Here is a 13,937-nt window from a genome sequence, read left to right on the forward strand (position 1 = left end):
ATGAATTTACCTCTGTGGAAAGAGTGCTATAAAAGCAGATATCCCAGTGATACTATGTGGTGGGGTATGCTCATATTTAGTTTTCAGGGCTGACTTCTGAAGGTTTTCACAAAGTACTATTTCAGTTGGCATATTATGACCTTTTAAGCAGCCGTTGCCAGATGCCTATCTTTGCTTGTAAGGGTGTTGGTATAGGCTCAGGCATTTCTTCATGGAGCAGAACATGCTCTCTAGCTTCCCAGAGTTTGACTTTACATTTGTACAACTGCTGTTAGTGTATGTCTTCACTATGGTTTCTTGAAGGACTGCAGGGCCTTATTTTGATCTGAAGTATGTGAGCCTCCAGTGAAGTCAGTAAAGTTTCCCGAATGTGAGATCAAAGTAAGATGAGAAAAGACCTGTAAGATTTCCGCTTCTCTGAAATCTGCGATCTGCTTGCTTGGGAAGTGGAGCCGCCCAGTGCCTGTGCAATACCCATGCATAGTTTGGAATCTCCCCAAATGTGACATTTTGTCCCTGCAAACAAAGTCATGCTTCCAGTATCTACTGACTACGCAGTGGTTATAAAATTGATATCCCAGTGTGCAGTTTTTTTATTATCCGGTCATATGCATGACAGCACCTGCAGTCTGCTTCTGCTTGCTGTATGTTCATCTTACTGCCCACTAATACTCTGTGATGCTGACAGGATTTTGTGGGTATGGACTACAGGTCTGGGACAGCAAATGTCCGGAGTACAGCAGGAATACGTTTTGTAGTTGACCCCTCAGGCTTCTTTAAATCATTCTGCCATTCAATTTATATTGTGTTTACAGGGGATCTCAAACTAAGACAGCCATTATAATTGACAGTTCTGTGGTATGTCAGTTCCCACACAAGCATTTAATACTTGATGCAGTTAAGTAATGAGTCTCTGCCTACATTTTCTCTGTAGCAGTATTCACAAGAAGCAACCTGGGCCCAAATAATTATTACTAGGAAACCACAGTAGTATGTAACCTCCTTAAATCACTTTCTGGCCTTTCTAGCCAAGAACAAAAAGCAGTTTGGGGGGTTGTTTTTTGGTTTGTTTGTTTGTTTGTTTTGTATCTCATACTAGTAGTTGCTTCTCTTTGCTCAGCTACCTCCTATTTCAGATTTTAGACCTATGTTTTCAGTGAGAGGTGATAACTTCTATTAGCCAGTGAAAACATCAAGCCCTATGATGTTAGTTTTCACAAATGCAGATCTGAATTCTCTTAGAGTTTCATTAAGAAAGAGTAAAAAACCAAATTTCATCCAAAATTCTCAAAATCACTTCCAGCAGAAGGAATAGCAAAACTTGTAGCCATATATGCCTGGAAGGAGACAGAAAAGTAAGAAGCAGCATGGAAGTGGGATTTTCAAAGAGGAAGCCTGAAGTAGCTGCTAAAAAAGTGATAGTGGAGTACTTTGTCACACAAGCAATTCCTCACCAGCTGGAGAGCCTCAAAGAAGCTTAATATCACAGGAGCAAGAAGGGTTGAGGAAGAATTTTTAAGAGATGTTAAAAAATATTTCCCTTTCAGGTAAGTATAACACCTGAGAAAGTGTTACAGGGCAGTAAGTAAATTGAATTACAGACAACGTAGCATAGGAAGTTAACCTAAATGATGAAAATAATTAGTAGGTTTCATTAACAGGTAGAATGTTCTCCTATGTCATCTTTAACAACAGAAGAAAAGCAAAATTAAGTTAAAGCAAGGGGAAAAACAACTTAGGCTCCCATCCCGAAAATTATGTTTCTATCTGTTAGAATATTTCAAAGTAACTAGCATAGCAAAACCTACCCATAAATTTTGTAGCTCTTAAAGAAAGCATGTGACAGCTTCCACTGAAGTTCAGCTGGAATATTTTTAAGTGTTTTGATATGCCAACAAAAATAATTCTCACCAAGGCTTGTGTCAAAGATCAGTGTGCACAGTTAAAGTAAATACTGAGTTGAGTGAGTGAACACTGGCATCACATTGGATGTCCTCTTAACTCTTCTCTCATTCAACACTGTTACTGACTGTAAACGGACGCAAGAAAAGTATTTCATGGCTAGTTAGCAGAATACTAAAAGCCTGGAGGGGATTTGGTAACCCTCCGTTTTGTTAGCACAGTTTGCTCGACTGCCAAGCAAAGACTGAAAGATGCTGCAGAACTGCAAACCAAATGGGTTTAAGCAGTAGTAGGGGAGGGGGTGGGGGGGGACTCTAGTACAGAGGGGCAGCCTGAAGTGCCCTCTGACTCCAGCGGGAAGAATACCAGAGGCTGGTACAGTGGAGCAGTGAACAGAGAAGCCAGTGCTGCTGCCAGCTGCATGCGGCACCTTTGACAAGATTTGCAACGTAAGGATGTGATTGTAAGTCTTTGGCTCAAACTTCATCTCTGTCCGAAAGCGTGGAGATGGAAGCTGGAAATCCAGCAAGGACACATGCAGCCTTGTGACAGTCATCCAAAGGGGTCTCTTTAGGAAGTTCTAGGTATTAAATGCAAATAATTTTATATTGATTGAAGGCGTGGCAACCGCGGGATGCCGTTTACCTCAGGAAAAAAGGAAAAAGTTAATGCTGGTAGAAGTGAAGCTCCGCGGTTGCAGGCCAAGTACGAGCTTTGGACCACAAAACTGCCTGCGCACCCCGCCCCTCGCTGCGCGCCGGGGGGGGCCCTCCCGGGCCCTGTCACTTCCCCGCCAGCTCCTCTGGGTGGCACCCGTGCGTCGCCGCGCTCCTTTGGTCTGACAGGCCCCGCACGCACCCTTGCCTGTCCGCGTCCGACACCACCCCCCCATTTTTTTTTCCTTTTTTCCCCCATTTCCTTTTTTCCTTTCCCCCTCATTTCCTTCTTTTTCATTTTCTCCCCATTTCCTTTTTTCCTTTTTTTATTTCCTTTTTTCCTTTTTTCCTTTTTTCCATTTCCTTTTTTTCTTTTCCTTTTTTCTTCTTTTTTCCTTTTTTATTTTCCTTTTTTCTTCTTTTTTTTGTTTTTGTTTTGGTTTTTCATTTTTTTCTTTCTTTCTTTTCTTTTTTTTTTTATAACATACCGCCCCCCCGAAAGAAAACCTTAGAGCCACCTACAAAGCAGCAGACCAGCTTTTGGGTGGCATTCACTGATGACGATGCTAGTATCCTCCACAATGCCAAAATAATAATTATTAATCATCATTGTATCTTTGTTAGCTTAATTCATTCAGGTTAAACAACCTTGGAGGTACTACAAAGAAACTACATTGTAGTGTCTGTTCTCTAGTGGATCTGGTTGAGTGGAGACTCTAGGGATTAAACTAAAGAAACACGGATTTACATTTTTGAGGTATAATGTTATCTGCTTTGTGGTGCTTTCATGATAAAGAGTCAGAAGCCAGAATATTTCCTCTAGTTTTTATAGAAAGACACTCTCCTCCTATACAACTTTCAAAGTGTTTAAAACTGTAGAAATGCTGTTTCCAGCCTAACCCAAAAAAGCAGCTAGACTAGCACTGTCTCCAATATTACTGCCTGTCATGTACTCTCTAAGATATGAACTACTTCATTATGAGAACTTTATTGCAGTCTGTACTGTCTAGGACCAGCTGCCCATGTTTTTACTATTTATGGAAGAGATTATTTTCTGTAAATATGTCCATGACAAACCTTTGGCAAGAGAATAAAACTTGCATGTAACGTCACATTTCATTCCAGGTCTAGGATCTGAACAAAAATAAATTAAAAAAATCTGAAAAGTTCAAGACCTTTTTTTTTCTGCTGTTTCATCTTTAAATGTGAGCCTTTAAACAATGCCAAATGCAAACAAATGCTAAATAATTTTCACTAATGAAGAAGGAAGGGTGTGGAGCATTTTTACCCCTTATATTCTTGGACCTTCAGCACTGGAAGTGATTTAACACAATGTGCAATAAAACAAAGGAAGAGTTACTCAGACCTAATGAGTTCAACAGATGATTGGAAGGGGTGGGAAATACAGCACTCTTTTGATTCAACCTGTCTCCAGGTGATAGAATTTCCTTTTTTTTACAGTGCAAACGCATTTGTCCTTCAAATGCCCTCTTCCCTTGTGGCTCTTTGAGGTTCTTCTGTTCCCCAGGGTGACTCTAACTGATGGGAAGAGGCTCCTTAACCCTCGTCTGATTTAAAAAACTAAAATGCTTGGAAAAACCTATGTGTACCTTTGGTAGAAGGTTTGTGTGAATTTCTCCTGAAACATCATGAGCTCTTTGGTTGTGGGGTTTGGTTTTTTGTTAGTTTTTTTGGGTTTGTTTTTGGGTTTTTTTGTTGTTTTTTTTTTAAATCGAGAGAAGTTTAAACATAAAGGTAATGAACCACATACCTTGGTACCTTGGTGTTAAACTGCCAGGCTTTGTGCAGGCAGACTTACACAACTGAAAATAAAGTTCACTTGCAGTCTATTGACTTCAGCTGTCTGTTAGTCTTGCTTTCATATTCCTGTCTTTCATATTCCTATCTTTCATATTCCATGCCCTCAGTCGTGCTTTGAGATAGACTACTGGCTTATAAAATGTTCAAGTTAGGGGTCATGCATGCCATCTTTTGTGAATGAATGAAAGGTGCATGTACTTCACTAAACATCAGTGAGTTTTTTCTTTTTCTTTATTTTTTAATGCAGGGAAAAGAAGCAAAATAATATTTTGCTGTAAGCACAAATATGTTCCTTCTGAGCATCCTAGCTACTTCTGGGTCTGTAATATTTATCTACACTGGATTCAAATACCACACAAAAAGTACATCAGCCAAAGGCACACAAATGTAAGGAAACATTGAGAGCTTAAGTACATGCATCAGGAAGTCCTAAAAAGTGAAATTTGGGCACCTCCACTGGAAAAACTGAATACTGCAGTTGGAAAATGAGGAATAACTATGGGTGGGCAAGAAAAGGAATTACATGAAGAAGGCTTGTTAAATCATGTGGGGAGGGGCCTTTAGTTATAGCTAGTTTAATTGAAATTGTATGATGCTGATAGCCAATCGGTTGCTTGACACTAATTAAATGGAAGCTGAATCTGTAGCCATGACTGACTTTTGAATGTTAATTTTACTTCACTGAGCTTCTTATTTTACTTCTTATTCAGCTTGTAAATCAAGTTCAGACACACTGTATATCCACCCACTTACTTGCACACCAACTAAGCACATACACACTGATACGTAGAGAAAAGGATAATCTAAGATCGTCATTTCTATTTTAATACTCCTGGGAAGCACTTAGCGGCTTCCTGAGGAATGCTCTGCACAGCCATGAGGTGACACTGAAATATGCTTTCAGTCTAAGCATTCTTTCGTATTTAGGAGGCAGAGTCCCAGGCTGAGTCCCTGAGCAGTAGACTTGAGCAGCTCTTTAATTAAATGTTTATACTGATAGATTCACTGTCAGCGGTTTGGGTTCATTTTGTATCAAGCTGCACAGGTTCCTTGGTGTTGTAAATTCATGAGTCTTGGAAACGGATACTTTCCTAGTAGGAAGGGTAATCCTTTCAGGGAGTGAAAAACCAGAGCCAAGTGAGGTGCCATCATTTGGTGATCAGAGTGGAGGTTCTGCCCCTATGCATGTGAACCTGTATGGCACTGGCTTTTGCGCTGTAAGTGGGCATTTCTCAGTGTTCCCCCCTCGGCGTGCAGCCTGAGAACGGGCTTAATGGCAGGGCTGAAGGAGTCTCACAGGTGCAAGTCAGCAAAGGGAGAAGGAGATGGCAGAACCATGGCAGAGGGCGTGACCAGAGTGCGCTATTCTCCAGCCGCTGTTGGGGTAGCTCTTTGTCGACATACATGTCTGCATATAATGTAGAACAGCCCTGGTAATGCTGGAAGTTGTGCAGAGGACTCATCCAGCCCACAGCCAGCCTCACTGTGGAGCTGTGTAGGTGATGTAAAACTGTCATGGCTGTTCCTTCTGCTAGTCATGCCAAAAATGCTGAACTCATGTTTCCATGTGAGTGAGCTTTCTCAGATGCTTCCTGGCAGTGCAAGAATCCAGATTTTGCTGACTCTCCCTGCTCTGTCCTCCCTGACCTGCTCTTCCATTCTGCATGCTGTCAGGAACTCAGCCTCAAAACTTCTGGTGAGCCAAAGTCTTTGCAGAGCTCCTACACAGATTCTTTGCATGTCTTCACAGTTATGTTTGTGTAATTAATTACTGATTACTCATGTGACTCCAGAATTGTATAGCTATAGCACAGATTCTAGTGCTGAAGGATGTGCAGTGGGAATTCTGTAATGTTAAGCATTCTTAGAGCATTTGAGGACGCTTGCCCTGTGAGCATATAGCAATAATTCTGTTTGACGGATATGTACTTCACACTTTCAATAAAATACTGAAAATGGTAAGTGCAGCTGAGGACAAACAGATGATATTTATTGTAAATTTATTTTTAATCCTGAAAGATATTCGGGGCTGGTGCTCCCTCTGGTGGTTAAAAATACTCCTTCAGTAAAGAATTGGATTTTCCCCTCTGTCCTCACGAATGTAACACTGATCCAATTACAATTCTGTAACTTGTTCAGAAGAGTGTGGAGGGAAACATAGTGACTTGAGAGTGCTACTCAGGTCGCACAATGGTGTTCCCCCCTTAATTACTGGTCTAACACCTTGAAGTCAATTCACTTGAGCACTCGCAGCTGTATCAGCTGAAGGAACAAATACAGAGCCTGCATTCACCTCTCATGTGGCTTGGGCTAGGTCACGCTGGAGCATCAATGTGTGAGGAATGTTTTGGATGGTGGGTTTTGTTAACAATTGTACCTAGGTCTCAAGCTAATTTCTTTCAATAGTAATGTTTCAGACTTTCTAAAATCAGTCTGAGGATAAGAGAAAAACAGAAAAGAGTGCTGAATTGTCAGGCCCTATTTCTGTCTTTTTGGAAACTGCATCCTCAGTTTGCATCTTGAAGCTTTGCCACATGTGCCCTTGGTGGTGTTTTGGTTCAATGAACGTTAAATTTTGGGAAGAGGAAAGCATGAGTGAGAAGGTCTGAACTTACAACAATGTTGGAGTCAGCAGCAACACCATTCTGAAGATGGCTCTCTGGCAAGGTCAAGCATTTGTTGGCTCCCAGCTCAGTCCCTCTTGCAGCAAAGGCACAGCTGAGAAGCTCTGGTGGATGAACTCCAGCAACCCCCATTGTGCTGGTGTGAGAAGCTGCTCTTGCTGCTGTTCCACCCAGTGTCCTGTGCTGCTCTGTCCCCCTCACATCAGTTTTTGCAGCTGTCTGGCCACCTGATGAGCTCCTCAGCTCACTGAGGCCAGAGCAAGCACACTCCCTAAAGAAAAGTGAGCAAATTTAGTGAGCTGAACTCGCGCGGTGAAGGCTGAGGGAATCGTACCAGCTGGCATAGAGAAGTAGGCACCATCCCTTTAAAAGGCATAGGATGAGGAGAAGGGCCCCCTTTGCTGGGTAGATCAGCTCAGCTGCCCTTTGACATCTCTTCCTAAGACTGGTTTTTATGCCTTTTCAGCTGAAGGGCAGGCATGTATCTGTCCTGCCATCTCAGCTGCAGAGCGATTGCTGGTAGAGGCAGATGAAGTGTCTTTCAAACGGCTTTGAGAAGTTCTGCACATTTTTATTCACCACGTGCCTGAGTCTCTGGAGAGCCTGAGAACATTATATTTGTACAGGCCCAGACACCCTGTGAGCCCACACTTCTGGAAACAGTTGATTTATATCCATGTTACCAGTCTCTTAAGTCTAAAATCTCCCAGTCCAGCAGTCCCTAGGCAAAATAACAGGGGAAACAATTTATAATGGGGTGGTGTTTATTTCCTCCCCCTTAGCACTTAATTTATTACAGCTGAATCTTCTGAAACTACTTACTTCATGTGACTTTCTTGCTTAGCAATCTGCACTTGTTCCATATGTCAAACAGCATTGCACAGCTAATTTGGATGGGTATGTGCCAGAAAAAATACCAGCCTATGCAGTTACACTCTTAACAGGTTTGCCTCTGTTTAGAAGTCCATTCAAATGCTTTTAACTTGAACTATCTAATGCAAAGGCATTTGGATGCATTTCGCAAAAGCTGGCCTAACACAGGCATCTTGGTCATTAAATGAGTGCAGCAACAACTGAGCACTTGCTGTCTTTTTATGTAACACCTCTGCATTTTCAGCAGGTGAATCGCAGAATATTCATTTTTGTGAACTGAGAAATGAATTCTCCTTTGTGCTCTCTGTCAGTTTGCATTGAATCAGCAGAGGTACATAGGACTTGGTTACATCTGTTTTAATTTTTGAGTCTCATGAATTGATTTGTAAGAAGCAGAAGCTCTTTCAATATTGCTTGCCAAGATTTTGCAGCTGTGAATATTGGAACTTGAATAATACATATTCCTTGCGGTCAGAGTCTAAAGCTCTTCACGCATCACAGCTAGAAATGTCAGTGCTGAGCGAAAAGTAAGTGGGGTAGCAGTGGTGATCTGGTGCTTGCCAATTTATGTAGTGTGGATGCTTAATGAGTTGCAGCATAAATGCAGTGCAAACACTAGCTGTTGGGTTGGAACACTGAGTGAAGAAAGGAACTGAGCAGGCAAGCAGGGAAAGGATGCTGCTCAAGTATTTCCTGCAATGCAAGGCATCTTCAGGACATTCTTATATTTGTACTGCACAGCATAATAATTGATAGCTTCATCTAAGCTTAAAGTTCCAAATAAGCCACTTTGTGTAGGGAAGCGGCAGTACAAATGTTGCTACCTGGGTGACCTCTGTGGGCTAATCTATGCAGTGACATTAGGACACATGGAGCTCTGTATTCACATGACTTTATAGCTTCTAGATGGTAGGGTTTCTGTACTCTCTTGTTCAGTTGTAGACACTTTGAGACTGATAGAATTTTGCTGTAATATAGCGTAGTTTCACTCGTGCCAAAAAGATGTCTCTTGGTGGAAGCTGGCACTAAGTGGAGCAGGAATATTGAATTAAAACCTCGGTTCATTAGCACTGCTTCTTTCCTTACACTTTTTGTCACGCACATTTTCTAAGACTGTTACACAAAAAGGCAGTGTGACACCTGGACTAAAGAAAGGGGCTGGAACTCAGGAGACACCCCTAAGGTCTGTTACTGGGTCTTGGTGGAATAGGTTGTTCTAACTTCTCTGAGTTTTTGTGGATGGCGTGGAGGAGGAAGGTCCTATTAACGGTGTAGCCTGAGACTGCGCAAGTTCGGGCTACTTACCCAATACTTACTTTGGACTACGTACTCCCAACTTGCTTTGCAGTGAAATGAAATGAGAAGGCAGACTAGAGGGAGAAGTGTAAACAGTGTCCATACTCCCCTGTTAGAACAAGTGGCCAAGGTGGCAGGCTGCATGCAGAGAGGGATCTGGCAGCTCTCATACGTGCAGTCACCTTCATGTTTCGTTACTTCCCTCTGGCAAATCACAGGCAAAAACATGAGCTGAGTTCCAGTATGAGAAACCATGAGTCTGCAGTATTTGGGACGGTACAAGCCCCCACATACTCAGGAGTTACGTTCTCCAGGCCTTTGAATATCCAGTAGCTTGACTAGATGTCCAGAAGTCCTGGAAAAATTGCCAGTTAGTTTGCTCATTGGCTTAACAGTTCAAGTCAGTAAAATAAAATGTTTCTAGGGAAACCTGGATGTATCTTAGCTTGAAGTGACTCGATATGGTCTCAGCTCTGCTCCTGCAGCTAGGTTTTGCCCCTCGGACAGGGCAGCCTGGGAGGTTGAAGACAGCCTTGAGAGAGTTTACTGAAGTTGCCTTGGAAGCCCAAGTTTTTATTTATTTCAAACCTTGAGTTAACCTCCTTGGCAAGCTGGAGTGGCCATTACCTTAGTGAGCAATTTACAGGCACGTTAAGGCTCTTTTACAGTGCCAGAACAGTCTTAAGGGAGCCTTAGACTAAGCGAAAATCTGATCTGTAAACTTCAGTTTTATCTTCCCTTAAGAGCGGAGGAAAGACTATTTCTCTGTGTTGCAGGGTGCAGTGGTTCAGTGTGTTGAAATCCTCAGATGGACAGAACTCCTGAGTGCAGAAAGCATTAGTCATGTTACACATGACTCATTTCTCAGTGGGTGTCAAAGTAATTTTCTTCTCATTTGGACATGTTGTGCTTTCTTTCAGCAATGGAAAACCCTGTTCTATGTACTTGAGTGTCTTCTCCCTCCTTAGTCCAACTCCCAGCAGGTCATGAGAGAAAGTGCCCAGGGTTTGGTGTGAAATCCTGCTCTGAAGTGACACAACATCTGATTTTGTAGAAATACACTTTTTCCTGCAGTGCTAATTAGCCATCTGAAGTACGGGTTTAAGAACCTCAGTAATGTATTTAACATTTCAGATAGCCTTCAGGTTTTTAATTACTTTAACACTTATTCAGAGGCCTGGATCCTGATACATTCTTCCTTAAAATATTCTTCAAAACAGTTTTAGTTATTTTAGAACTTGGACATTTTACCTCACAGCTGACCTAGAAATATATTTCTTAAGCTGTTCTGCTGCTTACTTGGTTTTGCTGTGTTTTGTGGTCTAACACACTAACTCAGATTTGGGTTACTAGCAAACTTTATTCTCAAACCATGACAAAGAATACTGGGGAGTAAATAGAGGAGATCATGCCGTTTCAGCACTTCAAGGAAAAACTGATTGTTTGCCTCAGAAAGTACCTTTTTGTTGAAAAAAATATTTTTGTGGGAGGAAGGAGAGGAGAAACAGCAGGAGAATTTATCCTGGTAGGGAATTTTAATAAATAAAAGTTATTTTGGTTTCAGTTTCTCATGCTCTTATCATCTTAGTTATAGTTTTCTCCCCTCCTTCCTCCTTGGCCCTGCTCTTCTTACCCATCAACCACTTCTCCTGTCCCTTGTCTCTTCATCTTCTTAACAAAATCCCAGCCAAGGAGCTAAAAACCAACATCACCCCAGTAACAAATCTTCCAGTTCCTCTCGTCTTCCAAGACTGTAACTAGCACCACGTCCGTGATTCATAAGTTTCCTCTGCCTGCATATCATAACCTTTTCTTTGCAAGGTGCCTGTTGTACCTACCTCAGGAGCACGCTTTCCAAAACTGATGTTCTTCTTTTGTGTGCTCAGTCCTCAGCTGACTGCTGCAAGTTACCAGCATATTGCTGGGAATCTTTGTCCTGAGCAAACAGAAGAGTTTTTTGCTATTCACCATCCTAAAATCCAATTACTAAATTGCTTGTTAGTTACAAATAGCAATCCTACCTCTCACGGTTTTGGTGAAAATACTTAAATCTTTGCATAGCTTCATTTTGTGTGTTTTGAATCTTGTTGGTTTTATTTTCTTATTGGTATCCTTTAAAAATTGGTCTGTGTTTTGAGCTTCTAAAAGAGGTGCCATGTTTTTTAGCTGCTGTCCAAACTTGCATACCTTTTCCTTTTTGCAGCTGTTCACTAATGTTTTATTCATTCAATATTCTCACATTTTTGGACAATATTAAATGTTTCTCCCCATTTTGTACCACACCTTGAAAGGACAATTTCCTACATGGAAGTTTTGGGGTTTGCTTGATTTGCTTGATTTGCTGTTTTCTGGCTTTGACATGCATAATTCTTTTTCCCTCTCCCCTATGTGTAGATTTTGCAGCCTTTATGAAGTGTTCATCTTGGTTTCACTGGGAGTCCAAGTATAGTGAATGTATGATAACTGCAATATTGATCTAGAGTGTGGATGGATTTTCTGCCTCTAGATTTCTTTGATTTAAATACATTTGGGGTTGTAGGGAGAGGGACAGCACAGAAAACAGATGTCCCATACATTAAAGAAGAACCTAAAGGATGACACATACAATCTCTGTGTTCAGCTTCTTGGGAAGATCCTGTATCTTCAAGCACTCTGTCTCTGAACCACCCTGAAATTCCAAGACCAAGTGACAAGCCTGGTCTCCAAAATCTGCTGTTGTGAATGATATATAAGAAGAGGAATGGTATTAGCCATTCATACAGTAGTGACTGAATAGTGATATTTGTGGGTTTCAGGCATTTAATTGCTGATATGGGGTGTTAGGTTTTCTAGGATTTAGTGTTATCTCTGAAGGAATGCAGATAGGTCTTACTAGAGGGAAAATGGCCTTCCTGATCCCACGGGTATAAACATGCCGTGAAGAGTGCTGTCCAGGGAGACAGAAAAAAGGTTTTACTGCCATTCAAAGAGTGCTTTTCTGTTATGCCACACTCATCTTCTGCCAATCTATTATTGAACCAGAAATATTTCTTTGTTTATAATAATCCTTTCTTCAAATACTAATGTAAAATGTTTGCTGTCATGTGTAGTTTCTTACCACCTAACAGGTTTCTTGAGCAGAGAAACAGGGGATATGTGGGTTGCTTGAAGAAGCAGCTTCAGTTATTTAATTGCTAATGAGTTTTCTTCTTCCACAGGGAGAAAGAGGCTTGCCAGGACTACAGGGTGTGATTGGGTTTCCTGGAATGCAAGGACCTGAAGGTCCCCCTGGGCCACCAGGTCTTAAGGTAAGAACTTAAGCTTTAGTATTTAAAACACTCAGATTTCCCTAAATTGTCGTCCCTGGGAAAGACAAAGCTATCTCTTTTCCTTTGCAGGGTGATACTGGAGAACCAGGACTACCAGGAACAAAGGGAACAAGAGTGAGTTCTAACTTACTTTTTTTTTGCAATTCTGATGTCTATGGGTTTATATGTCTTTAACTCTCCTTGGCTGCCTTCAAGTGCAAGATGGGGTTAGTCTCTTTGAGTTAAATCAATGACATCCCCTTGTGCTGCACAATGATTTCAAAAGTCTTGCTTTTGCCTTTGAAGTTCTTTCTGCATTGGGCAGTCAGTGCCTTTGTCCATTTGCATTTTCACCTGGTACTTACCACTGCATCAACAGCACTGGTTTTAATATGCCTTTGATATTTTTCTGACATACCAAGAAGCTTTTTCCAGCTTGAATATGAACCAACCTTATTACTTCATGCAAAATTCTCCTTTATGTTTGCCATCTAACCTCCCTGAAGCGCTCTAGCAGAGATGCTGACACACCCATGAGCATATACATGTTAAAAATGTGCATAAGGTGCAGAGCTGAATTAAAGCCAGGGACAAAGATCTCTTGACTTTGATAGAAGAGGCTCTGAATATGTCTGTAACCTTCCTGTTGTCATTTCTCTTTAATGTGGCACCTATGTAACACTTATTTTAGCACATTATATTATCCAGGGCCATGTCTTTTCAGGTTTTGTGAGGTGCCAAGCCCATTCTAAGCATTTTCACATTTCATAATATAATGATGAAAGAGGATTCAAATGACTTGACCAGTAATGATGCATACATTTTCAGCTATACTCTTCTGTCCACAGATTTTCAAAATACTGTCTCAGTGTTGTTTGCCATTTGCCTACAGTTGCTGCAGCACATAACTGCAGTTGTTGAGCTATTACAGAGAGGGTATTCTGCTGGATCAAGAGATCCTTATTTCAGTCCATGGTGTTCATGATACCCTGGGGTATCCAAAGTGTTAATGTGAATTCTCAGCTCCTGGCAAATGTGTTTTTGTGCTACAGTGCAAGTAGACTCTTCTAGCAATTATAAAGTTTTGGAAGATGCAAATATGCTATCTGAGCACAGGATTCCCGTACATCTTTTCTGCTTCATAATACATGTATTAGGAAATACTGCATGAATATATAAGCTGGTAGAATGAAAATGATGCGCCAAGTCAAACTCCTGATTCATTATACTGAAATACTGTTCAAGGAGAAAGGGTTATCTCAACCCCATAGTTTTTTTGATGATGAGGATGTATTGATACACTGATCTGGAGTATGAAACAGAGAAGCATCTTTACAGTGCATTAAGATCCTCGTCTGCTATGAAGAGGTGCCTGCAGTAAATTTCATTTTGGGAGTGGTGGGTGTGAGAAGACAGAACCTCTGCATTCTTTTTTACCTGTACGTAAGGCTGTGGTCCAGTTCCTGTTGAAGGAAATC

General features: G+C 41.3%; 1 protein-coding gene across 1 annotated transcript in view; it reads left to right on the plus strand.

The window, feature by feature from the left end:
* Window positions 1–13,937, plus strand: part of COL4A1 (collagen type IV alpha 1 chain) — a 124,693-nt gene that overhangs the window by 58,853 nt on the left and 51,903 nt on the right. The window contains exons 3-4 of the mRNA XM_055801375.1: window positions 12,370–12,459; window positions 12,550–12,594. Of these exons, the coding sequence (XP_055657350.1) occupies window positions 12,370–12,459; window positions 12,550–12,594 (135 nt within the window). The remainder of the gene's footprint in view (window positions 1–12,369; window positions 12,460–12,549; window positions 12,595–13,937) is intronic.

Source organism: Falco peregrinus, chromosome 4 (assembly GCF_023634155.1).
Source record: "Falco peregrinus isolate bFalPer1 chromosome 4, bFalPer1.pri, whole genome shotgun sequence".
Classification (NCBI taxonomy): domain Eukaryota; kingdom Metazoa; phylum Chordata; class Aves; order Falconiformes; family Falconidae; genus Falco; species Falco peregrinus.